This window comes from Penicillium arizonense (genome assembly GCF_001773325.1).
Source record: "Penicillium arizonense strain CBS 141311 chromosome Unknown PENARI_contig058, whole genome shotgun sequence".
Taxonomy (NCBI): Eukaryota; Fungi; Ascomycota; class Eurotiomycetes; order Eurotiales; family Aspergillaceae; genus Penicillium; species Penicillium arizonense.
Genome location: NW_019173335.1, coordinates 15,105 through 41,526, shown reverse-complemented (window position 1 = coordinate 41,526; position 26,422 = coordinate 15,105). Strand labels below are relative to the sequence as shown.

At 47.4% G+C, this 26,422-nt stretch overlaps 8 protein-coding genes across 8 annotated transcripts; 5 read left to right on the top strand and 3 right to left on the bottom strand.

The window, feature by feature from the left end:
* Window positions 1–269: 269 nt before the first annotated feature.
* Window positions 270–1,517, top strand: PENARI_c058G04564 (alginate lyase family protein; the record flags this gene model as incomplete). Its single annotated transcript, XM_022637516.1, has 1 exon — window positions 270–1,517. One exon carries the CDS (start codon window positions 270–272, stop codon window positions 1,515–1,517), a length of 1,248 nt encoding a protein of 415 aa, XP_022482624.1.
* Window positions 1,518–4,132: 2,615 nt separating this feature from the next.
* Window positions 4,133–5,903, bottom strand: PENARI_c058G10322 (putative MFS maltose transporter; the record flags this gene model as incomplete). The annotated part of the gene is made up of 4 exons (XM_022637520.1): window positions 4,133–4,713; window positions 4,764–5,101; window positions 5,157–5,635; window positions 5,685–5,903. The coding sequence occupies 4 exons, from the start codon at window positions 5,901–5,903 to the stop codon at window positions 4,133–4,135; spliced, it is 1,617 nt and encodes a 538-aa protein (XP_022482623.1).
* A 2,175-nt stretch (window positions 5,904–8,078) lies between these two features.
* PENARI_c058G09944 (uncharacterized protein) lies at window positions 8,079–8,513 on the top strand (the record flags this gene model as incomplete). The annotated part of the gene is made up of 2 exons (XM_022637519.1): window positions 8,079–8,138; window positions 8,250–8,513. The coding sequence occupies 2 exons, from the start codon at window positions 8,079–8,081 to the stop codon at window positions 8,511–8,513; spliced, it is 324 nt and encodes a 107-aa protein (XP_022482625.1).
* Window positions 8,514–9,444: 931 nt separating this feature from the next.
* On the bottom strand, window positions 9,445–10,230 carry PENARI_c058G03565 (uncharacterized protein; the record flags this gene model as incomplete). Its single annotated transcript, XM_022637515.1, has 2 exons — window positions 9,445–10,055; window positions 10,152–10,230. 2 exons carry the CDS (start codon window positions 10,228–10,230, stop codon window positions 9,445–9,447), a joined length of 690 nt encoding a protein of 229 aa, XP_022482626.1.
* A 1,537-nt stretch (window positions 10,231–11,767) lies between these two features.
* Window positions 11,768–13,647, top strand: PENARI_c058G02304 (uncharacterized protein; the record flags this gene model as incomplete). The annotated part of the gene is made up of 3 exons (XM_022637514.1): window positions 11,768–12,120; window positions 12,826–12,968; window positions 13,061–13,647. 3 exons carry the CDS (start codon window positions 11,768–11,770, stop codon window positions 13,645–13,647), a joined length of 1,083 nt encoding a protein of 360 aa, XP_022482627.1.
* A 4,052-nt stretch (window positions 13,648–17,699) lies between these two features.
* Window positions 17,700–18,163, top strand: PENARI_c058G12006 (uncharacterized protein; the record flags this gene model as incomplete). Its single annotated transcript, XM_022637522.1, has 2 exons — window positions 17,700–17,935; window positions 18,133–18,163. 2 exons carry the CDS (start codon window positions 17,700–17,702, stop codon window positions 18,161–18,163), a joined length of 267 nt encoding a protein of 88 aa, XP_022482631.1.
* Window positions 18,164–18,662: 499 nt separating this feature from the next.
* Window positions 18,663–19,001, bottom strand: PENARI_c058G11665 (uncharacterized protein; the record flags this gene model as incomplete). The annotated part of the gene is made up of 1 exon (XM_022637521.1): window positions 18,663–19,001. One exon carries the CDS (start codon window positions 18,999–19,001, stop codon window positions 18,663–18,665), a length of 339 nt encoding a protein of 112 aa, XP_022482622.1.
* A 5,476-nt stretch (window positions 19,002–24,477) lies between these two features.
* Window positions 24,478–26,371, top strand: PENARI_c058G00636 (inorganic phosphate transporter; the record flags this gene model as incomplete). Its single annotated transcript, XM_022637512.1, has 3 exons — window positions 24,478–24,556; window positions 24,613–26,019; window positions 26,085–26,371. 3 exons carry the CDS (start codon window positions 24,478–24,480, stop codon window positions 26,369–26,371), a joined length of 1,773 nt encoding a protein of 590 aa, XP_022482633.1.
* Between the last annotated feature and the right edge of the window lie 51 nt (window positions 26,372–26,422).

Here is a 26,422-nt window from a genome sequence, read left to right as displayed (position 1 = left end):
GACCTCAGCGCCAGTCGAAGTTTGGACGATAGAACCCAATAGAAACGAAACCGTCTTAATTATCAGCTCAGTACTTACATCCTTCCACCAACAAGTCATTTCCGACGATTCCGCGGTGAGACCGATGGATCTTGGAAATGGGGAAGTGGCTTGAGCTCGACGTATAAAATGGACACGGCGTACTAGTGATGAACAATACAACTGGAGAAAATTAGGCACAGATCCTGTATCTCAATTACTGTTTCCTACATATCCCATGCCTTTCCGCCATGCGTGTCCCATACATATCTTTTCTACTCTTGACGGCCAACATTGTGGCCTCCTTGCCCAATCCTGGACACTCCAACTCCCGGAAGGCTCCGGACACTGTCGTCATTGACGGCTATCGCCTCGTGGATATACAGGCACAGCTCAACAGAGGCGACCTTAGTCTCAAAGCTTCCTTGGGTCATCTCGTTGCCCAAGCCGATAGTTGGCTTAATCAGGGCCCCTGGACCGTTACTTCAAAAGCCAAGGCACCTCCAAATGGCACGATCCATGACTATGCCTCCCAAGCGCCATACTGGTGGCCTAATCCCAACACTCCAGATGGTTGCCCCTATATCCAAAAGGACGGTGTGCGCAACCCGGAAGTTGACAATTACCCAGACAAGATCAACTCTATTAAATTGTTCAACTCAACATATGTCCTCGCTCTGGCGTGGTACTACACCGGCAACCCAAAATATTCCTATCATGCAGCAGAAATCATTCGTACTTGGTTTCTCGATACAAAGACTGCCATGAACCCTAACCTCGACCATGCGCAAATAATTCCCTGCGCTAACACTGGCCGGTCTATTGGTATCATCGACTTCTCCCAAGACTATACCGAGGTTATCGACGCTGTCGCTATTCTCAACACTGGTGCCCCTGGATGGAGCAAGGCAGACGCAGCAGCATTCCAAGAATGGAACAAACGATTCCTTCTATGGTTAGCCTATTCGCCGTTCGGAGTCAAAGAATCTAGTGCAACAAACAATCACGGCACTTTTGCAAACATGCAAATCACAGCCCTTGCTCTCTTCACTTGCAACCATTCTCTTGCACTCACCAAGGCGGAACTCGCAAAGGAATTTATCAATAACCAAGTCACATCCAACGGCTCCCAACCTCAAGAACTTGCCCGCACGCGGAGCTTCCACTACTCCAACTTCGATCTCACCGCACACCTACGCTGGGCATTAATTGCGCGGAAAGTGGGAGTCGACTTATTTAAGTACAAAGGCCCACAGGGTCAGACGCTGTTTAAGGCTGTGAATTTCCTGGTGCCAGCAGCGACCGGCGGCGCGAGTGATTGGGCGTATCCGGAGCTGCAGTTTACTCAGTATGCAGCAACGGATAATATCCACGCAGCGGCACAGGAAGGCGATCTTACAGCAAAGGAGGCGGTGAAGAATTTGACGCCCCCTCCTGGGGGTGATATTTTTTTGTTGAGGCAGGCCCCGCAACAGTTGGACAATATTAATACTACTTGAGGGGAGAATAATTGGGATTATCATGCAGCTGGCACTCGAGTTTCGTGATTTAGTCAACTGTCTAGATATCTTAGTTCACAGGCATGGTTTCTCCCCCAATGCACTTATATATTGTTCCTTGGTTTCTTGCCAGAGTCTGCCGTCGTCGATCAATGTACCAGGTTTTCCGAATTCCACCCATACCTGCGCCCAAGTCACGTCGAGATGAGAAGTGTTCCCGATACTTGTCCAATATAATAGCAGAAGATGGATACCCTTTTATCAATAGGTGGATCGTGGAACCACACTCGAAGTGCTTTGCTTGCTGGCAATCGGGGGTTGCAAAGTCTACTATGTTCTATCCGCAATTTCTACACCTAGAGCTCTATTTAGAATACATCCCAGTCAGCGAATTAGGAATTGATTTTAAATTTTTCACCGTAATGGCTATCATATTTCGTCTATGACTTCTTATATTGTCTGTCTAAATAACGTTAATAGTCGGCTTATCCCTTTATATTATAAGCCTAATGACGGATCGATCAGGCTCCTAGAGGTCGCGGTCCTAACATATTTATTGTTATTACTGCCCTTCGCATGGAGGAATAGCAATTAGTCTCTCACTATAACGTAGTTCACATGCGAGCGTGTCAGGACCACTACCTGACTGGGGTGTTGACGACGCCTGAGGCAAAAATAGATGCCTCAGGAGGTACGGTGGAATCATGATGGACCTCACCCGCCCCCGAATGGGCCAGTCTATATATAAGCAGTTCTCGCTGGTCCCAGGAAGGACCAGCGTTCAGTCTCTTCATACAATCCACCCTATTGTATTGCACGCATAACTGGGCCATCTGCCTCGCTTACCTACCTGAACCTAGAGACACTGCGTGGTCTCACAGAGCGGTACACCTAAGCGAGCGGCGCACCCTACCAAACTCTTTGTTTTAAATGCATTTGTCTCAACCAAAACGCCATTAAATTCAATAATCTGAAATAGAGGGCTATTAGGACAGGCATTTCTTTTATGACCTCGGATTCCAGATGCTCCAAATTTCGGTAAGGCCCTCGTACGTGGTTGTAAAGGTGCTAGAACTGGTCTTGCCTAGAGGGATATTGGTGCTATGCTTGCTCTAGCTATATTATTAAAGTAAAAGCTTCTAAAACTGAGAGGCCTTCTTCGGCAGATATTTGCTGTGTAGATCGAGTCCTTTCCACATGTGACACCAATAAATATATATATATGCAATCGCACTCAATACTAACAGCCACGAAGGAGGGAAAAAGAACATGCCATGCTTTTGCGTAGCAGCAAGCTGTTCGCACACAGTGCAACAAAAACTAGTAATATGTGTCACATTGGTCTTAAACTATAATGCATGGGATAGCGCAGATCGCATATGCTGTGTGACAATCCACCACTGACAGCGAAGGCCCGCACTCTGCAGATACGAAGTCGTCTAACATATAACGTTAGCTGATATAGGCATATAGATCACTAAGTTTCATAGAGGATGAGAAAATATAATGAGTAATGGAAATATCTCCCGGCTCCAATCATGTTAGGTTCTTTGGATAGTATTCAGGTTAATTAGTCCTTAAATCGAACTCGTCTTCAGTATCGCCTCATCATGCACCATGTTCCAGAAGAAACAAGAGATTCAATTCATACGTAATAATGAATTCGTTGATTTTCCTTTCTAGAGCTCAGACATAATCACGCGATGTGCTTATTGACGCCACCAAATATCTTGACGTTGTGGCCGACGAGATCAACTACACCCTGTAGATGTTTTACTACCGCTTTTTTTTAGATAATTGGACGAAATACAAGTGTAAGTGAAACAGCTGCTAATCTTGCATTGTGGAGAGCAACGATAAACCTTCGGTTCAGGACGGATCTGAAGGCCAGTATTGGTTGGTTCAAGCATTAGTTCGTCTGCTTTAGATGTTGCAGCGAAAGCTGCCTCGTAATGTTCTTCGGAATGCCATCTATTTCGGTGCTTTTCCCCGGCTCGTACAAAAATTGTTGAACGACAGACCCCATACTGCGAGGTTGAAAGGCTTCAATCTCACATGGTCTGAAGATCGGATATCATTTAGATGCTAAACCCTGGCAAGGAAAATTAACCTGAACCCAGGCGGGGCCCACTTTTTTCTTCCCATAGTAAGAAAAAGCCCTAACCTGAACTCGGCCAGAGTTCAGCACCCCCCGTGGGATAGGATTTCAGGTCCCGATCAGCTCTAACACCTGATCGGGGCCCGGTATTAGTCATAATTTAGCAGGTCCCGCTCAGCTAGGTGCCCGAGCGGACTAGTTCTCCAAATGTAACTTAGATCACGTGATTAGATTGCACTCACAGCCCGAGAGAAGCGAGGGCAGAAAGCTTGTATACATAAACCAGACTCAGTTATCCTGCTCTGTCAGGATCACGTGGTATCGCCTCTTAAATCAGATATACCAAAAGCAAGCCTGGTACTGTAGCAGCCATTACCGACGAGAGTAGAGGATGCAGTACATTCCGCCGTGATCCTCACCCTTCAACTCATCTTGAAAATAATTACCTGTAAGTATCTAGTAAGGAACTCATCTCTACCACTCATTCCTGCACAAGCAGTACCACTCCAATTTCCATCTACTCATCATCGCGGATATCGACGACCGTCTGCTTCCATTTGCGAGCCGGGACACCACGCCGAAACAGAATGTCGATCTCACGGAAGGACCTGTGCTTCATCTCTGGAACCCAGATCCAAGCCATGGCGGTGCAGACAAAGGCGGTACCAGCCCAGACGTAGCCGCTCTTTCCGCCCAGGTTCCACTTATCAGTGTTGAGCATGTAGCTGGCAAGGAAGATGCAAGGAATATTGACCAAGTAGTAGGCACCTCGTCCAATACCGGTTGTCAGTGGCCTGAGACGAACGGAAGATGTCTCACCAATGATGACCCATGAGGCAGGGGCGGGTCCCAAGCAGAACAGGACGGAGACGATCAAGCCAAGTGATGCTTGCGCATTGCTAGCCGCCTTACCCCCGCCACATGAAGCCGCAATACCGAGCGCGACCAAGAATGCACAGTTGATGAATTGACCATAGACATAGATGGTGCGTCGGCCGAGGTATGTGGTGAGGACCCAAGAGAGCATGACCATGATCCACTGGAGGGCAGAAGTGATGAGACCAAGTGCAAATGCGGTGTTGTCTGCCATGCCGGCCTCTGAGCTGGTGTTAGTCTGCTATGGGGTTGCAGGAAATGGCTGGACTCACGTTTGAAAAAGTAGACCGCTTGGTTAGCAATCAGATTGCCCGTCAGATTCTGAGATGCGTACACACCGCACACAATCAATGTGCGGTAGCGATCGGTACCTTTCCACAGTTCAACGAGACTGGGCTTCTTCTCAGTCTTCTCGAGTTCGATCGTGCGACGCATCATCGCGACTGCGTCAGCGGGATTATCATTTGCACTCGCGCGTCCAAGGCGTTTGACAGCCTTCTCTGCCTCAGCCAGACGGCCCTTTCGTACGAGCCACCAGGGCGATTCAGGCGCAAGGAAGAGTAGGATAGCGAGGGGAGTAGGGAAAATCCACTGGAGTGCAATGGGAACTCTGGGATGACTGTTAGTACAGTGCTCCTCGATGACATCTATGGGAGCGGACGAACCTGTACGCTGACGAGTCAGGCTTGGATTGGTAGTGGTATGTGATACCGCCGACTATGATCGACCCAATTGCCCAGAACATCTGCAACATCTGCGTCGCTGGAGCTCTCAATCTCATTGGCACAATTTCGGCACAGTAGGCGGGTGCATTGGCAATAAAAATGCCCCACGGGATGCCTTCCAGGATCTGGGACGCGAAAAACATCTCCTGGCTGTTGCCGAAATAGAAGATGAAGATGAAGCCGTTCAAGAACATGAGACCGCCAATGGTTGCCCATCGATATCCAATCCAACTGGTGATGGGACCTGCGATGAATACACCGATGAAGGCACCGATTGGCCCGCTACACTGGAATGCTGACTGCCATGAAGCTTCGATAATGTACTGTCCTGTTTTTTCGCTGTATACACCAAAGTGATCGGCGAATGACTTTGTGGCTATGAACTGTCCCATTAAGAAAACACAGTATGACTCCATGATCTATCGCAATGTTAGAGAAATGATCTGCCTATCATGGGCAAGAGCTTACAATGGTGCATGACATCACGAATGCCCACCAGCTGGCAGCGGGATAGGCCTTGACGGCCTGGAGCACAGTCATATTATGTTCGATCTCCTCGGCACCGATGGCACCCGCTCTGTCGTAGTCGACCTTCTCGTCGACATCGTAAACAGGTCCGCCCATGGAGGAGGGCTGCGCCTCGACCTCCGACGCTGAGGTCTGCTTCTCTGTGATGTCGCTATTCATGTTGACGATTTCTGAGAGAAACGGGTGAATGAAAGAGGGGCAGGCACGACTGGGGGTTTCAGATCTTTATACCTGCGACAACACGCTCGTGATGGTGATCCCGATCTTATCTCAATTGAGTGAAGCTGAAGCTTGCTCCGGACCTTGACCTCCTCAACCCCACATCTCCAGTCATGAGGGTCATTTTTCCGGGCACTACGGTAGCAGCGTCACTTGATTATGGTGGGCTCTTGTCGAGCGAAGGAATCTGATAGGTTCTAGTCGGGAGGAAATGCACTGGTTCCTTTGCGGGGTCCGCCAAATGCGTGGTGTGGGTCTAGATGTGGCGTTCCATTCGCCGGAGAATTTCCTAGTATGGCTCGTAGGGGAGAGTCCAGAATCCTCCCTCCTTTCAGTTAGTGCGAGTCGTGCCTGTGCCCCGACCAAGGTTTTTTCTTGTTGTGCACTCTGAAATCCGACTCTCTTGATTCCCTGTCAGGGTGGTTCAATTCTGTTGAGCCTATCATAATGAGCAAGTAAATTTGACCGAGGAGCTGGGAGAGGATAAGCGCTAATTATTAGTTAGCGCTGTGCTTGACTCCGGGTATCGAGTACCACGGGTAAATGTTCAGCAAACGTGACCCATTCACAATGTCTTCGAACGCTGGCCTCCGAACATGAAGTCGGATGCTCATGATGCTTGATCTCTTCTCTGCAGAATACCATGCTCAGTGGGGGGCAACTGGACGTGCAGGACCCAGGATAAATATTATCGATCTTTAAAGAACCTGACGAATCCCAGAGTCGGACACGGCTCGGTGTCATCTCATCCGTGGGCTATGGGCTCGGCCAGTTTTACCCCAGACGGTCACTACCCCGCGCCATGACCCCGGACGGATCCTGAATCTCCTCCAATGGAGAAAAGGAGAAATACCGAAATTGGATAATACAAAATATGAAATTGCACGAAAAGGAGCAATACAGTGTGTGTGTGTAGTCCATTTACCGTGACCCCTCGTCGAAATTGAGACCTTGGATTGAGGTACAAGTGTGATAATCATTCTCTAACTATGCGAGTAGGCGCAGCTATTTGTAGTCACGGTACCTAGCTGCCTCCTGCCTAGAGTGGTGGTGGCAGGCTAATAGGCTGCCACTACGGAGTACTGTAGATCAGCCCATCTACTCACCTTCCTCAAGATCCATCAACCTCCCAAGGTTTGAGCTAACTAGCTTTTCATCATACTGTATGCCTCAAGTTATCTCCGATCCATTACTCACTAATACTTGATCAAAACCCAGGTAAAGCGGATTGAATGCCTCTTCTTATGGCCCTTCTGCTCACCACCTGGATCCTCACCATCCCTATTGCTGGTACCCTCGGGGGATGTCTTATGGGTCTCGTCCTTAATGCCCCTCACTTCCTATAGACGGCATTGTCGCCTTTTTGCCGACAATTCGACCAAGCTGCTTGTGGTTATGTACTGTCGACTAGAGCAAATGTGTGTGTTCCTTTCTGGTCGTGTTAATTATATTTTAAATGAATGGTTAATTATGTTGACTTGCATACACCAGAAACCGACATGAATTCCTAAAACAATGATGGTAATGGCTCTGGAATAATGTCTAGGAAACCGAAGCTATCTCACTTAAGTTCACTAGTTAGGACATTGTGTCTAAGCAATGCCTAGCAATAGATAGAAACCCTAACTAGGATGTCTATGTTTAGGAATACCCGCCGAACGGCCAGGGCATTGTAGCATTGATAGCACTCGGAATAATAGAAGAGCTAGAGCGAATAGGTAAAATTCCGAAGTTCAGTCAAGCAGAGCACAACTCGGCAGAATATCTCCACGCCATTACCGAGGGTTTGCGGATCGCATTTGCCGACGCCGCCGAGTAGGTGACAGATCCAGACACGGAGCCCGTTTCGTCACAGGGCCTACTCGCGCGAGACTATCTAGCACGAGCGAGCCTAGTTATTCTTATCTAACCGCGTAGCTGAAATCCTAAATCACGGCAGCCCAGCCCACAACCACTATGATACGGTATACTTCGCCGTAACCGACCGGGACGGCAACGGAATCTCCTTTATAAACAGTAATTACGCCGGCTTCGGTACAGCTTTAGTCCTAGCTAGCTGTGGGTTTACCTTACAGAATCGGGGCGCGAACTTTTCACTTCAGCCTAGACACCCGAATGCTCTGGCTCCGGGCAAGCGTCGATACCACACTCTTATTCCCGCCATTAATCACAAATGTGGCTGATAGCTCCCTGCACTCTATATATAGCGTCATAGGTGGCTTTATGCAGCCCCAGGGCCATGTGTAGGTATTGCTTAATATGCTTGGCTTCGGATATCATCCCTAGGCTGCTCTCGACTCACCACGCATCTACATTGCTACACCGATTTCTGAGGATGGAGACCATACGGTGTGCGTCGAAGAGGGTATCAGCCAAGATGTGAATGAGGGTCTCCAGCGCCTTGGTCATAAGACCAAGGTGCTGATCGGCTGGGAACGTTCGATGTTTGGCCGGGGTCAGATCATTCGTTTGCACTATGATGAGGGCCAGCTGGTGCATAGTGCTGGTAGTGATCCAAGAGGTGATGGGATGGCATTCCCATTGCTGTAAGTCATTTTCTCGTATAATCCGTGTATCTCAATGCCTACCGTGCTTTTCAAGGACAAAAGGCACCGACAGAAAGATTCGCACAATGCAGTAATATCACTCAGTCTAGCATGACCAATGCATTCTCAACCCAAGCGACACGTGCAAAGTACCTTTTCTCTTTGGATATGAGCCCGAATGCCGCATTTGCAAGAGGATTATGCACGCTTCAATTAATATATAGAGACGAGACTGCAATTTAGTGACACACGGAGAAATGAATAGAAACATATGCTTCCAAAGCCCAAAAGCAGAGGACGCCATGAAAGATAATAATAGCAGACAAACTTGGCTCGCAAGAGGCGAGAAGCAAAAGGTGTAGGACATCCATAAATAGAAATTAACGCCCGAGTATAAGAGAGTCAAAAGCAACAGCCACATCAGTTGATCTCGTTATCACGCGGCAGCCACAGAAATTGAGCAAACCGACGGCCAGGCCGCCCAGGACAACGTTCAGCCATGAGAGGAAGATACGTTCGTTGGCGAAGAAGACTTTTGGCTGGACGCGAGTGGGCAGCGCGATTTTGGTTGCCTGAAAGGAAGGTGGCTGTCAGTGGTTTGTCTCTATATAGTTAGAACAGGAATTATTTGCAGCCATTGCGCATAGATTGATCTCTCGGAATGGGCTAAGATAGGAGCGTTAATTACCTGGGGCGACTCGGAGAGATTTGCTGGACATGGTCTCGGTCCCACTTTTACTCCCATATGTAAGCCAAATCCCTAATTCCAACCTAGCAGACTACTGCAACCCATGTGGGTTAGGAGTTCCTACTAGGATGCAATCATAAGCCTCAATTTCTTCCTATACTTAAGCAAAAACCCTAACCGGGATACGGTGCATCCAATCAACCACTATGGGATAGAAAGGCGGTGGGGATAGCAATACAGATTCCTTTCACTCTTCCTTAAGCAAATCATATGCAATCAAGGCGTGTATTTGCGCGACTTTGACGAGCTCCTCAATCATGATAAACTCATCCGCAGCGCCCATACCAGAAGGTGTGCAGCCGACGACGACACTAGGAATACCAGTAGCGCGGTACAATCTCGCGTCTGACGCACCAACGCGGATGTTCACCACAGGAGTCGGTTGCTGATCCATAACTTGTGTAGAAGCCAAGAGGGCTGACTCAATTAAGGGATGCGATGGTGAGGTACAGGTCGGCTCGTAGCTCCGGATGATCCGCCAACTCACGCCTCCCATAGGGTCAAGGTACTCTTGGAGATGTTTCCGAACGTTCTCAATAGAGATTCCAAGGGGAATTCGTATATCGCCTTGGGCTTGCGCCTCACTGGGGATAAGGTTGGAAAGCTTACCCCCACTAATGGATCCAATGTTGACTGTGACGCGTTGCAAGACCTTGGACTCTCCTTCACCGAATATGGCTTCAGAAGCTTCGCTGGCAATGGCAATATATTTTTGGATTTCTGGGGCGTGGACGGGTAGTTGTTCAAGAAGCTTCACAGCATCTAAGGCTTTTCGAAGTCGATCGATTGCGTTGATACCTTTATGGACGTGCGCTCCGTGAGCAGAGATCCCACTGGCCGTGATTTCGAACTAGCAAAGTCCCTTTTCTCCGAATCTGATGACACTTGGCGAACCGGCATCACCACATATCATAGCATCGCCTCTGGCCGCCGGGACATTTTCAAGAAGCCACTTGGAGCCCAAAACACCCATGGTCTCTTCATCGCCGGCGAGTGCAATGACAATTTCCCCCGACCATAGCTCTTTATGCTCGGCCAGCCCAGCGGTGGCTAATATCTATGCTGCAATGCCACCTTTCATGTCTGATATGCCCCGTCCGTATAATTTCCCATTCTTGATATGTCCACTCAGAGGGGTACTGTCCAATCAAGATGTTCGCAAATTGGAAATGTGTCCAGATGACCGTTGAAGACCAGTCGCTTGCTTGCTCGACCGCTGGGAATCCTTGCAACTAGATTCACAAGTCCTGGCGCCGTCTCGTATCGTTCGATCTCTGCGCCGGGTATCTTTTCCAGAATATTTATAGCAGCTTCTGCGACAAGTGCGGTTTCTCCGGGTGGGTTGGGAGATGGCGCCGCCAAAAGACATTGCGCTGCGGATACCAGCTGGCTTTCTCGCAAGGAGAGCTGGTCAGTCAGATGTGACCGGAAGGATTGATTTGCCATATTTGAAGTTTTGAGGGGGGAAAATAGATTCTGAATATCGCCGTCTATGCGGGTCACCACTATCGAAATTCTGGAAAAACGCGCAAGAGGTAAAAAACTCATATAAAAGAAAAAATTGTGTGCAATTAGGGAGAGTACCCTGTCCACGAATCGGAATCCAAATCCTAAATACGGCAAGGTAAATCGCGATTTCGGAAATCCTTTTTTTTTCGGCTGCGCCTCTAGTGAGTAGTATCATTCTCGGTGGGTTTCCGGGCCAAAGTAGCGCGCGAGCCTTGACGCCTCATTGCCCAGGGAATAATGTTATTAACCCCTGTCAAGTTGTCAATAGGGCAACCTTTCCCTATCCTTATCTCATATCAAGGGACAAGATAGAGTGGACGGCAAGTCTTTTGAGGTCTTCTGTTTGCTGCCAAGGAATTGGAAGACAAACTGGGTCGCCGAGTGGACGAATTGGGGACCAGAGTCGAGATTGCCTATCAGGAGAGTTAAGTTTGTGTGTCAGGAGATCTGGTCTCATTAGGCAATGTTCCATAAGATCTCCGGGTGAAGAATTTCTTCTTCGCCATATCCTACTGAATACATCTGAAAGCCGCGAAAACCTACTGAATACGTTCGGATGGGGGAGAAGGAGACTAAATACTGGCCTGGTGGGTCCCCACAATGATAGCTACCGATAAGAGCGCCAATGAAAAGCGATTGATGTATCTCTTATCTATGCTTGATATCTGGGGAATATCTCTGCCAAGTTGGAGCATCCATGCTTACATCACCTAACCCGCTAGAATAAGCGGGGACAGTCAGGAAATATCTTAGGGCACAATTTTGAGGAAACCACGCTAGCCACTGACACCTATGCAAGTATCGATAAGGACTAGGAGATTCGATGCTATTGGTCCAGATAACGTCAAGGCAGACATAGTTTAACCAACATAGGCTCATACACTCGTATTAATGCTGCTGGTAATTCTGGACAGGGCCTTTTTCGGCACGAAGTATATAAACCCCATGTGATATCCTTAAACAGCTACAGTTTCCGAAACAAAATAATTGCCAGCCCTGCCATGGATTCCGTTAATCTCTATTCGGAACAAAACTCCTCGGACTGCAAAGAGTCTACCGGAGACAAACAACTAGCATCAGCTTTCTATGACGCAGACAAGGAAGTTGGGACCACAACTTATTTGAAAGCCTCCAAAGACCTGAAGCGCAGACTGAATGCTCGACACCTTTCCATGATAGCCCTAGGGGGCGCATTGGGGACAGGTCGCATCATTGGCACTGGCTCTGGTGTAGCTCGAGCTGGTCCTGCCGCGATTTTGATCACTTATACCTTGGTTGGCTTGGTAGTGTATCTGGTACTGGCCGCTCTGGGAGAGGTTGCCACGGGGTTGCCGATGGCCAGTGGTTTTAGTGGGTATGTGTCGAGATACGTGGATCCAGCGGTTGGATTTGCCCTTGACTATTGGTTAGTTTTCTTTTGTTTCGAAACGGGAGAGGTGTGTTAGGTACATGAATATTGACGGGTTATGACAGCTATTGGTTTAAATATCTCATTCTTCCACCGACCCAGCTAACGGCTGCCGCACTGGTTCTACAGTATTGGGTCCCACGGAATCAACCGAACCCCGGAGTCTTTATTGCCATCTTCCTGACCGTCATAATCATATCCAACTTGCTCAGTGTCAGGTTCTTCAGAGAGCTGGAATTCTATCTGAGCAGCCTAAAAATCATCATTCTCATAGGTCTTCTTACCCTCTCTCTTGTCCTTGTTTGTGGAGGGGGTCCGGACCATGAGGTCAAGGGGTTCCATTACTGCTCAAATCCGGACGCCTTCAATCACTACATCATGGGCTAGTGCATCCTCCAAATCTCTAGTGTCGTTCAGGAAAACTAATAGTGTAAAAAGAGGATACAACAGGCCAGTTCCTCGCATCGATCTCTGTGTTGATCAGTGCAACATATGCGTACCTAGGGACTGAGCTTATCTGTATAACCTTTTGCGAGGCGGAGAACCCACGTCGCAATATCCCGAAAGCCGTGAAATTGACAATCCATCGGATTTTCATTTTTATATGCTTTCTGTTTTTTTTCTTCTCGGAATGCTTCTTCCGTATAACAGTCACCAACTTATTTCCGCCAATTCGAAGCCGACTTCGGCTGCTGCATCTCCGTTCGTAGTGGCTATCCAACTCGCTGGCATCAAGATCCTACCAGGGGTATTTAATGCCTGTGTTCTCATTTTCGTCTTGTCTGCGGCCAACAGTGACTTATACATTGCTTCCTGAAGTATTTACGTCCTTGCGGTTGCGGGTTTTACGGCCTTGCGGTTGTGGGTCTTGCTCCCCGTTTTCTAGCACGCACCAACAAAAATGTTGTGCCAATCACGGCTCTTCTGCTGTCTTCCCTATTTGGATGTCTCGGATTCCTTAACGTCACAACCAGTTCTGCCACTGTATTTAACTATTTCGTCAATCTTGTGACGGTATTTGGCATCCTAACATGGATATCTCTCCTTGTTATACACATCTTCTTCGTCCGTGCTCGAAGGGCTCAAGGCGTATCAAATACCGACCTGGTTTATACCGCTCCTTTAGGTCTCTATGGAACCTATTTCGCCCTTTTCGTCTGCATAATTATCGCAATCTTCAAGAACTTCAGCGTTTTTGTCAAAAGTAGCGCCGTTGGAGGTACGTACGGCAATTTCGACTCCAAAAACTTCATTGTGGGGTACCTTGGCATTCCGATCTATTTGAGCATGTTCGTGGGGTACAAAATCATGCATAAGACAAAATTCAGAAAGGCCATGACTACTGATCTCTACGCTGGAATGGATGAGGTCAACAACGAGGAAAATGAATTTCTGGAGAAACAGAAGGTCAAAAACGAGGAAAGGGAGGCCAAATCAGGAATATGGTATAGACTAATTGCTTGGATGTTTTGATCAGGCGATTTGCGATTTGGCTAGACGAATATGGCGTCGACAGTTTCACCATCCTCTGACAACGAGACCGGATCATTCAGCTACGTCAGGAGTCAGCCACCTTCTTAGCTATTTTCAAGAAGCGCTACGCCTTTGTTTTATAATAAAAAATTTACATTTTTGCCGTAGCTTTCATATGGCTTTTTTGAGGAGGCCAATGTTAACAATACCTACTCCAACCCTGTTGTACCTAAGATAGAATGCTTTCTTCCTGAGTCCTTCGTAGCTCGACTAGTGGCGCCATATTCAAGAATTTCATCAGGCAACTTCATTCACCATTGTAGAAGCAGCCCCAAGCTACCGACGGTTCTGTTTATGACAATGTAACCTTTTATCGCTCTGAACGGACTCTGCATATGCGCTTGGAGGCAGAAATAATATTGTTATATTTGCCGCTGGGCTCGCCGGACTCAAACTCTATGAAGACATATTGATGTCTTAAAGGAATAAATACAAACAAATGTTTTTTTAATTCGAGCCCCGGGTGAGGGGATTGTTTGGTCCAAGGGGCTAAACGCATTCTTGAGTCCAAGACGACCAGGAATGTTGATTCTCGCCTAACTGTTGTTGCTGTCTCATTACTTCGAGCATACCGTCCCCTGCTAGCCACCGCGCTAGCGCAAAAGGCCCCGTTTATTTCTTGGGCTATGCCAATTGCTCACAATGATGATCTGTTGACGCACAGTGTCCTGGCACTAAGTGGGGCAAATTTGTTATTCAGGTCAGATGGGAATCTTGAGATTCAGCGGGCAATCCCCCGGGTGGCACTCTCCCCACCAAATAAAACAAAAAAACAAAGTTTACACAGATTCCTCCACATAGACTATCATTCAAGTAGGGCATGTAGATGGCCTGAGGAGATCCCTCCTTCGAAGGTGTGCTGACCACAACCCTCATATAATCTTTTTATCGACTAAGTGTTGACCCTCCAATAACTCAAGGCCAATAGTGCGGTAGACTCACTGTGATCAAGTCAATGGATAGGGAACCAGTTGGGCCATGATGTCTCTCTCTCCGGCTACCCTATCGCGCACTATCTGCTGTGCAGCCAGTTTTTCAATTACTAGAGATGCCCGAACACCAGCTTCCGGGTGAGTGCTGCACCCTGCGAAGTATAATTCTTCGATATGCGGATGTTTCATTTGCGGACGGAAGCACAACACATTGGCAAACGAGTGTGATAACCCCAAAATAGCACCACGGTCCAAGTTGAATCTTTTGCGCCAAGTGACAGGGGTGTTGACTAGCTCAAACACCAGCTTAGAACGTAGATCATTTGCTCCAATCCGAGCCTCGATAGTCCGAATGACAATGTCCCTTGTTACAATGACCAATTTATCCTAAAGTTTTTTTTCTCTGCGTCGACTTCATCACCACCGCTGGTCAAATGACTCACTGGAACGAGCACCATAACCGATTCGTTACCATCAGGGGCGGCTGTCGAATCAATCTGACTAGGTACGTTGATGTAGAACGAAAAGTCATCAGGAAAGTGGTGGTCATCGAAGAATAGCATCAAAGCTCTCTCGGTAAGCATTCGCTAGAAAGACGTTATGCGGGCGAAGCTCAGGTATCCTTTCGTTGAAAACCCAATAAAACGAGATACTGCTGCAAGCGGTTGAACGTCTCTGCAATGCTTGACTATGACGTGAAGAGGGCAGAAGCTTGCTATATGCATACACCAAATCGGCGTTAATCGCAATGAATCTGCCGGAAGCACTAGTCCGGACGCCAGTACGCCTACAGCACGACCACCAGTCTGAGACAGTCCAATCTTCTTCACCGAGGTACCGAGGAGAAACTTCACTCCCGCTCGACGGCCCACTACACTGGCAGCCTGCAAGACCTATATTCAAATCAACAAAGTGGAATAAACTGCGAAGAAGAAGCCATATCACCCGCTGGAAAGCCCCTTTCGGGTACCATATGCCATCTGAAATCTCGATATAGGGCAGCAAGGTATATGTGCCAGGAGCACCGTAACGGCTCATACCCAAGTACATCCTCGTGAAGCTCCAAACACGTCGCATCTTTTCAGAGTGAAAGAACCTGGAGGCTTGTAGATGCTTGTCCAAGGCCTGATATAGAATAGTGCCTTAAGGAGCGAGGGGTGGAACATGCTCCATAAAGTCGGGAAACTGTGTCGGAATACACTCCCCTTAGCGAGTTGGTATTGCAATCCGGCCTCAGCTTGGAACGCACAGAATCGTGGGAAGCCACCCGGTCCCTCATGGCGCTAATCTGTGCCTTAAGGTGGGGGATGTCTCGAGATAGCTCAATGAAGTCTCGGTCGGCAACCAGATACAATAGTTAGGCTCGCATTTGAGCATTTCAATTCCCTCCCCGTCTAGAGATGTACCAAGAGTCTCAAAGGCCTGGCGGAACAGCTGTGGCATGAGTACTAGTGAGGGCCCTTGATCAAAACGCTGCTTGCTCTATTTAGCGTACTCATTTTTTCCAATTACTAGGACATCAAATCCTTCGCGGCCTATTTGGGCGGCCGTGACCAATCCTCCGGCTCCTGCGCCGGGTGATGTTAGATTCGACTTCTGTAATTAGTTGGGATGTCTGCATACCAACTACAATAGCAGTAGGTTTTCTCATGTTTTCGCTCGTTTCTAAGCTAGTTCTGCAATGTTTATTTTATTGTATAATATGATAACACAGTTATCCTTTACCTTATTCTACCGTGCGACAAACCATTAGAGATTTAGCTAGACATAATCTCCGCATCTTTCGTTTAACTGTTTCTGGCGACGTGCAACCCAATTTGGACCTGTTTAGATGGCTAAAACGTCAGGACTGCCACAGTTGAGGAAGATCGTCAGTCAGTTGGTGGCACTGAAGGCTCGTGCATTTAATCGAAATTGTTTCTATCATCTCGATTCAGTAAGCTATTAGGTGGTTCTGTAAATCAACTCCTATTTTACACTCACCATATTGATATGAATTAGGTTTTCTTTCCAATTATGTGTCAATTCATGCATGGACTCCGGAATATCTGATCAACATCTTGTTGAATAATAATTGACATTTGAGAATGCGGGAACCCCAATCTGAAATTTCCTTTGGTCATCGGGGTTCTGAAGTGGGTTGTACTGTCGTGTCCTGCGTGTAGCGCGTTTTGTTATAAATATAAGTACCAAATCCCTGGGAGAAAAGTATTCCCATGGCTATGTCATTTTGATGAAAGTCATCATCAGATCAGGTAGGGAAAGTAAACCTTGTTTCCCTAATCGTTCCTCTAACATCTAGTCATTAACCAATACAATCATATTATAGGCAGTTGCTTCTAGAGGGATAGGATAGTGCGGTGTCGATATTAGAAGAACTTCTCTTCGTTCTCCAGCTATAAGAAGTCTGGAGGCTCGGCTGCCTGGTCATGCGCCGACAACTGTAGCTCATAGAAGGTATTTGAGCCATTAGAAATCAATCACACCACGTACATTCTTTCAAATTTCCCTAAACCCCTATTCCAAGGACCACTATCCTTATCAAAAATAGACCATGAAAAGCAATATCCCTAATGTAACTCTAACCCAGATGTGTATACTTGTGATTTTCGGTGCATGTGATGGTCCCCTGGTATAACTTAACGCCCTGTGATACTTTCCAGTGTTGATGTTCATTGGCGGTCTTGTCATAGCCGCCTGGGATGGATGGCTATCTATGCTGATTTTGGGCGTAAAAGTGGCTTGGAGAACAGCCACAGTCGTGTAGCAGATTCAGAAGAGGTCAATGCAAACTCCTCGATAGCAATGGAGCCTTTCCTATCGGGATAAATGGAGTGGAACAATAATATATGATCAAGAAAGATGGTCGTCCCCAAGGGAATCTTTCCGCAGAGTCTTAGTACACTGTACAACGGCACGTCTGCTAAGACTGGAACTGCTTAACAGCCTATTTATACCATTGGGGTTCCTACTAGGTTTGCAATCCTGACTATCTTCTGTGGTATGCTCCTCGTCGCTAAGCTGCAACCCTATAGCCGAAACTAATTTTGGACAACCTCCATGATCGCAATTATTGTCTCTAAAGGTCAGCTGAACCGTCCTCCGCTCGCCTTTGGCTTTGTCGCTAGCATGTACCTCGCTGGACCTATGACCTTTGGCGGAGGTCCCGTTGTCATCCCGCTTCTACCCCCTTATGCCGTAGGCCCTGGCTGGGGTCCCAGTCGTGACTTTCTAATCAGTCTGGCTATAATTCAAGCCTTCCCTGATCCTAACTTCAACTTCGCTGTCTCTCTCACGTACTGCAACAATCCCGCTTCCCAATTGTTTTTGGCGCTTTCCTGGCCTGGCTAGGTATTTTTGTTCCTGGAGTTATTTTGGTTGTTGTAATTCACTTCGCCAGAGAGATCTCCATATAGAGGGTTAAGAGTCCGCGAATAATAAAGACCGTCAGAGATATATTTTTTTGTGGTGGACGCAACGGGCGCTAATATAGTTACGGGGACTTCCGTAATACAGCAACTTAGGCTAGGCTTCGGGTACGGGAAGCCCACCTTCATATTTAAGGAAAGCCGAGACGATGCGCCCAAATTGGTAGCCACCGCTCTACACCCCATCATAATTTTGTCCTCGAGCCTTAGCCCACCGCCTCCCGGGAATACTATCTTCCGTCGGCCGATAAGACGGTCTGAGTCTCGAACGGCCCGACCAAGCGTAGGGGCACTTCGACCTAGACGTCGGTCGGGAATACGGTGCAGGGACATGATCAACTGTACTTGATATGCTGCCGAAATCAAGTCTAAAGAAACAACCTTGGAACACTACCACGAACAATCTATGCTATCCTAGGAGCGCCACTAAGATTGTATCAAAATATAAATATATCCTCGGGAATAAATACATAATTTCAGTCTTGCATCGTAACATAAACAAGTGACGGCCTCCATATTGCTCCTAAAGCATATGTGCAAGCACTAGAGACTGCGATATGTCCATTGACATCAACCGGCGAGTTTCACATAGCGTTTAATCGCTCTTGCCGTTCTTGTAGGTGCCAGAGTGCTGGGCCTTCTTGCACCAGCCATAGTGGTTACCGTTGTCGCCCTCGGACTCGACGTCGCAGGTGGGGGTCGAGCTGGCGGAGGCGGACGAAGGCTTGGAGGTAGTCGACGAAGCGTGACTAGTTGAGGGAGTGGGCGTGACTGAGGAAGTCGACGAAGCGTGGCTAGTCGAGGGAGTGGGCGTGACCGAGAAAGTCGAGTAGGTAGAAAGCGAGGTAGCGAAAGTGTGAGGATTCTCACCCTCCTGGACAGGGAAGGCGAGGACAGAGCCAATAATGGCCAGAGTGGCGAGGAAGTACTTCATCTTGACGGAGGCTGTTTGACTTGCAATGGTATAGCAATTGAGTGTTAAGCAAACGAGATTGGTGGCTGGTCAGGTCGTCTGGAGGAAGAGAGGGATATTTATAGCTGGCGATGCTTAAGGAATTCGGAGCAGACGCATATGCTTCGTTGTGACGAATAATGAGACACGATGCTGGGAAAACGTTGTCAAAGCGCATTGTGATCGACCAATGCGACTAAATGCGGGTCTCGTTGGCGCCGCAAGTGGCAGAAACGTGAATTGTGGGGCAGGATCGGGCTATTGTTGGCGGAAGGTGATCCACATGTTAACCTTGTATCCCACATGGGTGTTGATCCCTTGCACGTTCCTGTCATGAATACTTCCAACTTAGACTCCGTCCACGGCATAATGGCATAATGGGCCCGGCCGATGTTGTGATTGGCGCGAATGCCGCTATCCCGGACTACGAAGCGGGACAGGGACACAATGCACCCCTGTCTATCCTGAAGCCCATACCCCGTGTCTCCCGTGTCTGAGCCATTGCAAACTGTGGAGCTTGGTTGGACGCCATCTGGACCTCCGTGGCATAGGTCGGCCCTTCCAGACGTCTAAAGCTTCTTTCCGATCCAGGTACACCTCGACGCTCTAAGCGGACGCTACACTCCCACGGACAAGAGCCGCCAGGTCTTAAGTCTGTCAACTGGCATTTCGTACGATTTGAAGGCTATTGTAGTAAGTCTCGGAACTAATAACGCATGATGTCTCAAGGCGCCGTTTATAAATTGATGCTAGTATAGTAGATAACGCATATCTTATGTGTGTGCCCCTTTACGAAAGTAGCAACTAAACTGTGTCTAACAGATAGACTACAGGCTTTTATTTGTTAGTGAATATTGTGAGTAACTTCTTACTACTTATAAATATGTGATTCAATATCTAAATGCATTATTACGAGCAAACATTGCTAAAGCCTATTCGTAGGGAAAGTGGCTTTATATTGGGACGTGGAGTTTAAGGAATACCCGGACGATAGACTAAGGGTGAATGATTCTTTAGATCCTACTCCTTCCGAAATCAATGCTTATTTATTTGTTCTAACTGAACACAGAAAAAGGACGGTTTGAGTGCTTTGCTCATTTGAGTCTAGTCTCAACTTGGTGGTGTTTTCCTCCATATCCACCTAGACCTATGGAAAGGTTCTCGTTCCGGAAAAAGAACCCTCCTCAAGAGTGATGATTCAGATGGAAATAGAATATTAATTGAGCGGGTCGGATACAGTGTTGTGGATCTCCACACTGAGATATTTAATGGGACATTGGGGAGCTTGACGAAGGAGGATTGTGTGGCGTGTTACGACGTGGGCCTCAATCCCGATGGAAGTACTGTAGTCTTGGTATACCCAAGACAGAGCCTTTCCACAGCCATACCGTAATTATGACCCCGTCCTATGACCCATATCCCATCGAATGGCACGCGGGATAATTGTGGATATGAAGTTAACGTATAAAAGTGACATCATTAGTAAATGAAGGAGGGACGAGTAATGAAACGAAATAATTGATTAAAATACTGGTTTGTTCGCCACTTGAGAACGTACTAAAGATTCTCGATGGCTGTGTTTCTGTTGGCTCTAGCCTTTGCCTTTAGGGGCAGGCCCGCTTTTGGCTGCGGGCTTGCATAAAAACGAATCATATATACATATAGTTCAATTCTTGCACGAATTATTCGCTCCATCATTTTGCTATAAAAAGGGAATGAGTTGAGCAATTACCAATATACAGGTGTTTCTCCAATGACGAGGGCATACGTTAAGCAGATTTTGCGGGGCTAAGTAATTTGGCATAGGGCGTCGATCAACTCAGGTCACTATTGCAACGGTTTTCACTTTCAATAAAATTTTCTGCCGCGTTTATTAGCGTCATATTGCATTGCATATTCCGTCCCAACCCGCTGAAGTGCCATCCTATGATAGAATCTACGCAACACTAATAAAATAATTGCCCGAACTAAACACAACTGACAAGACTAGGGCAAGAGAAGTCCGCACTCGTTAGGTGGCTGTAGCCATAGCCATTAAATCCCTCTACCGATCATGCGGGCCGGAGCACGAAAAACCGGGAGAGATTAGACATTACGTGTTTCGGACCGTGCTCGCACTATCTCGATGTCTCGGTGAGTTACATTCGGTATATAGAAATGCGAGGCGAATTAAATTAGTCTCAGCATTTCGTTGCGGGATATTCTATCATATGATTGGTTGATATAAGTTTAACTCTAGAAGAGGTGGAGCTTCTTTAATACCTCGAATAACTTAGTGGTGTCTGATGACGTAACGCGGCCTATAGTTAGTTAACTTAGACTAACGTTAACGTTAATAATCCAACTTTAATGATGCGGAACCCCGGAAGATTAAATAAGGGTCGATATACGGTTAGATAATAGAGCATTATTGACCGTCATTGTATGTGAGTCTTAGAAACCCAGTCTAGTACTAAGTCGTCTTCGTTCTAACGTAATTCTCATGCGAACGGCCCACCCAAGCGAATGGCCACTCCTAATTCGATATGTCCTTAGTTATATGATCTTAGTTCCTAGGAAATCGCCACTCTAGCTTTATCCTCTCTATTTTCCTATCACGCGGGGAAATCTTTGTTGTAGTGGGTTAGGCTTTCTTATAGAGATTCCTAGCGCACTATAGTCATAACAAGTAGGGGAGTAATCTTTAAAAATAATAGCTAGTGCGCCTTAGAATTTTGCTATACGCGAGCGTATCTATATCTATGTTGCTAACTTTCTGGTTAAACGGTCAATCGACTAGTTTAAAGATAGATCCTATTATCGCTTACGGGTATTTGATTATGCTTCCTATTACTGCGTTCTAGTATGTTTAGCAAATTCAAACCTACTTAGGCTTACTTTAGCTTACACGGTAGATAGCTGACTTCTAGGTCACTATCGCCTATGCTACTAACATAATGCTGTTTGGCTACAATTAGGGCGTATTCGGTATCTTTCTTCCCCTTTGCACGTTTTCTAGATCCTTGATACTAAGCCCTTAGCCTGCGTTATTGTGACTAAAAGTCTCTCTCAATACCCTAAACCTCAATAATAACCCTCATAGGTACTGTCACTACTATCTATGATATGGGTTGTCACTTCTGTGCTATAATAACTATAATTTAGGCTATCGGAATCGAGACGTTACAAGTTTTACGTTATCTAGACTGTACTCAATTTGGTGTTTGTGCCGACTATCTATTTTTCCTATCTAGAGATGGCAGTCGATAGCTAGAGGATATTGATTTGTTCTTCCGAGGCAACTATTTAGTGTTTATTTATACTAATCCGGAGGCTGTGTCGCTTTTACGACTATAGCGGTACATCGACATCGATAGGACTTAGTATATCGGAATAAATTAGTGTCCGACGTAAATGAAGGAGTGCCTAGATAGGGAGAGCATATAGAGGCTATATGAGTACTTTTTGATAGCTAAAGCCTTTAGGTTTTCTCTCTTTTCCGTCCTTACCGAGAAGCGATCAACAGTAGGATCCGAGGAATACTAAGATAGACATTTTTCCCCCGTTCTATCTCTTCTGCTTCGTTCCTTTTGCTTCCCTTCCTTTAGAGCTAGATTCAACTTAATTACTGTTGCACTTAATGCACAATTTTTGGATCCTTTTTTTCTTCTGAACTATTATAGATACGGTATAGGTCCAATTCCTAGACAAAGTAGGATCTAGAAAGCAGGAAAAATGGACATTTTCAGTGTCAAATATCTCATGGATATCATTGTAACCTGTAAACCGGCCAACATTCCGAAGCATGGGATGTAATGCTGTAACCAATCCCTTGATATTTCTAGGGAACGACTTCAAAGTTTCTTTCCTTTTTGGAGGAGGATTACCTGTTTAATCCAAGTTACTACTTTAATTCAGGACAACGACATCTATGCAATCCAATCACTGCGGGTTTGTAACATAAGCCCCGCGTCGCAACCGCAGTCTCGTTTTGAAACGAACTTTCGGTGCCATCCTATTTCGATGAAACCAGCCTTCCTTCGAAGGTCGACAAGGTCTAAGGAAACGAGAATAGAAAGTGCGTATATTAATACGATATCCCACTTTCCGAAGTCTGTGCGCTGACTTATATCATACTTGGAATAACTCTCTGGCCGCATAGTTGGGGAGCAATAAACGCAGGCGCAATAGTCATCGTCTCGAAAACGGTGAGCCTTCATACGTAGATAACCAGCGAGCAGTGACCATAGTTATAGCCTTGTACCCAACAGTTGCCCATAGGATGAATGTTCCCTCCTCAATCAAACAATTTTACTTACTTACGGCCATGTTTCTTGTTCGTCTTCTAGTTGCCGTGTACCTCGGATTTCCTTCGCGTCCTCAGTACAGTATTACAGGACACGTCCTACTCATCCACATATCCGCCTTATCGAAGCTAATATATACTTTCAATTAAACACCCTGGTGGGCGATGAGGGCCGCACAATCCAGCAAGGTACGTTGAGCCCGTAGAATTACGAGGGTTGCACGGTGTCCAGTCACCTCTCTTTGATCAGAAGAATGAGAAATGGTAAAAATACTTCTTTTTAACAAGATGGTGCTTCTTCCAACACGCAACGCAGAAAAACCTGGACATTTGATTGACAAGTCACTTAGTATGATGAGCAAAGTGAGATTCGAGATCAGCCCCTCAATTGAATTTACCCCTGAGTGCCTAGTAATTGGGGCCCTAAGCCAGATGTTGACTTGTTCAATTGATCTTATGTTGTGGGTGGTGGACCCCACAGTTGTAGTGAAAATGGGACCCACATTTGATCACCAATCAAAAAGATAGCCAATTTTAATTGCAATTTACTCCTTGGCTACTATATAAGCCTGTGCAAGCTCCGAAGCAAACAGGGGAACTACATCTGGAATTACAACTTGTCAATTTCGAGACCGATCGGAGGTGACTGGGTGGTTACTCCGGGAGTAATTAATTGTTAAAGCCCTTGGTTGGTGCCCACTTCTTTCCTCCACATCCCGCAGCCATGTGGGCATCTTGGAACGCTCATTTGGGACTGCCCGCCAAGACCTCCCGCCAAGAATGTCTCTTCTCCCGCCAAGGGCCTTCCCGTCACTCGGGTGGAGTTCAAGCCTCCCGCGTTTTGGGCCTGCGGCAGCCAACCATATTATATGCGTCTCTCAGAGGCATCTCGTTTTTGGTTGGTAACCTGCCCCTGCCAATCCCATCAAAACGATAATGAAGCTTCAGCGCAAAGATGCTTGTGGAAGCCTCTACATTCCAGCGAATCAGCCCAGAGGTTCTGGTAACGTGCTGCCAGTTCGAGTCTAATAGGCATAGCAGACTAGCCTGCCTCGCGTGGTCATAATATAGCTATCTACTTAATGGCGCTGTTTCGCATTCTGTCACTATCTTTCTTAGTTATTTGCCGTGGCTTAATCATCAAGGATTGACCCTCTGGCCAGTTTCACCAAAATGGGAGTCCACCAGTACACTTACGTGTTTGCTATTGGCACTATCTTCTCCCTTCTCGACGCCTTCAACAATGGTGCTAGTCAGTAACTACTCAGACTCTCCCCGACATGGCATGAATGCTGATCGATTTCCTAGACGATGTTGCAAACGCATGGGCGACAAGCGTCTCCTCGAGATCTGTGTCATACAGAATGGCAATGGTATTGGCTACGATATTCGAGATCCTTGGCGCATGCACCGTGGGATCACGAACAGCAGAGACCATCAAGGATGGCATTATTACAGTCGAAGCCTTCAAAGGTAATTCTGGTGTCCAGATGCTCGCATTCACCTGCGCCGTCGCAGCGGCCTCCTCTTGGGTCATGTGGTGTACACGGAATTCTACCCACGTGTCGTCCACCTACTCCCTCATTTCCGCGGTTGCTGGTGTGGGTGTAGCCACTGCCGGTGCCTCCAAGGTGCAATGGGGATGGCATGAAGGATCAGGCCTTGGTGCTATATTTGCTGGCCTGGGCATGGCTCCTGCTATTGCTGGCTGCTTTGGGGCGATTATCTTTTCGCTGATCAAGGTTATTGTTCACATGCGCGCGAATCCGTTGCCGTGGGCGGTCTGGACCTCGCCTTTCTGGTTCCTTGTGGCGGCCACCATCTGTACGTTGTCTATTGTCTTCAAGGGGTCCCCTAACCTTGACCTCGATAAGAAGGCCGGATGGTATGTTGCTTCGGTCAGTGTGGGTACTGGAGGTGGTGTCTGTATTCTGTCCGCTATTTTCTTCGTTCCATTCCTCTATATGCGCGTTATTAAGAAGGATTATAACGTCAAATGGTATATGGCTATCATGGGCCCGATCCTGTTCTTCCGTCCTGCTCCTCCCAATGCCGAACAGGCCACGGTTCCCGACTATGCCGTTGTCCAGGAAGACCAGGAGCACATCTCGTCCCCTCAGTTGTCCGGAGAAGTCAAGGTGGAGGATAATGGGAACATCGCTATCACTGAGATTCAATCCACACAGTCCACCTACCAGAAGCTCATGGCGGAAGGTGAGCAGAGATTCCATGCCAAACTTAGGCAATCCAAAGGTCCCCTTGGCTGGGCCATGTGCGTCCTCCATAACAACCCCATAGGCGCAGGTGAGATCTACGAGTTCCACAATATGGCCATTATCATAAAGCGGATTCCTGCTACGATCGTTGCCGGTGCACTCTATGGTATGCACTATGATATTCACGCCGCGCAAACCGGTGTCTCGGGCACGCCGGAGGGCGCCCGCATGCAGCGCGTATACTCACACGCTAAAAAGTACCCTAACGAAGTCGAGTACGGGTACTCGTTTATCCAGATTATCACTGCCTGCACCGCATCCTTCGCCCACGGCGCCAATGATGTCGGGAACGCCGTCGGCCCTTGGGCCGCGATTTACTCCTCCTGGAAGACTGCCGATGTCACGGCCGCTGAGGCCCCCGTTCCCGTCTGGCAACTGGCTGTCGTCGCAATTACAATTTGCGCCGGGTTTATTCTCTACGGGTACAACATCATGAAGGGTGAGTATCCCAACTTTCATCTTACGTAGCCCGTGAATATCTATGCTAATTCTCTTCCAACTTAGTCATGGGTAACAAGATCACCTACCACTCGCCGAGCCGAGGCTGCTCGATGGAAATGGGTGCAGCTCTCACGGTGCTGATCTTTTCGCATTACTCTCTACCCGTCTCGACCTCCATGTGCATTACCGGTGCCACCGTGGGTGTTGGTCTCTGTAACGGCACTTTCAAAGCCGTCAACTTTCAGCGTGTGGCCCTTCTGCTCACCGCCTGGATCCTCACCATCCCTATTGCTGGTACCCTCGGGGGATGTCTTATGGGTCTCGTCCTTAATGCCCCTCACTTCCTATAGACGGCATTGTCGCCTTTTGGCCGACAAGTCGACCAAGCTGCTTGTGGTTAT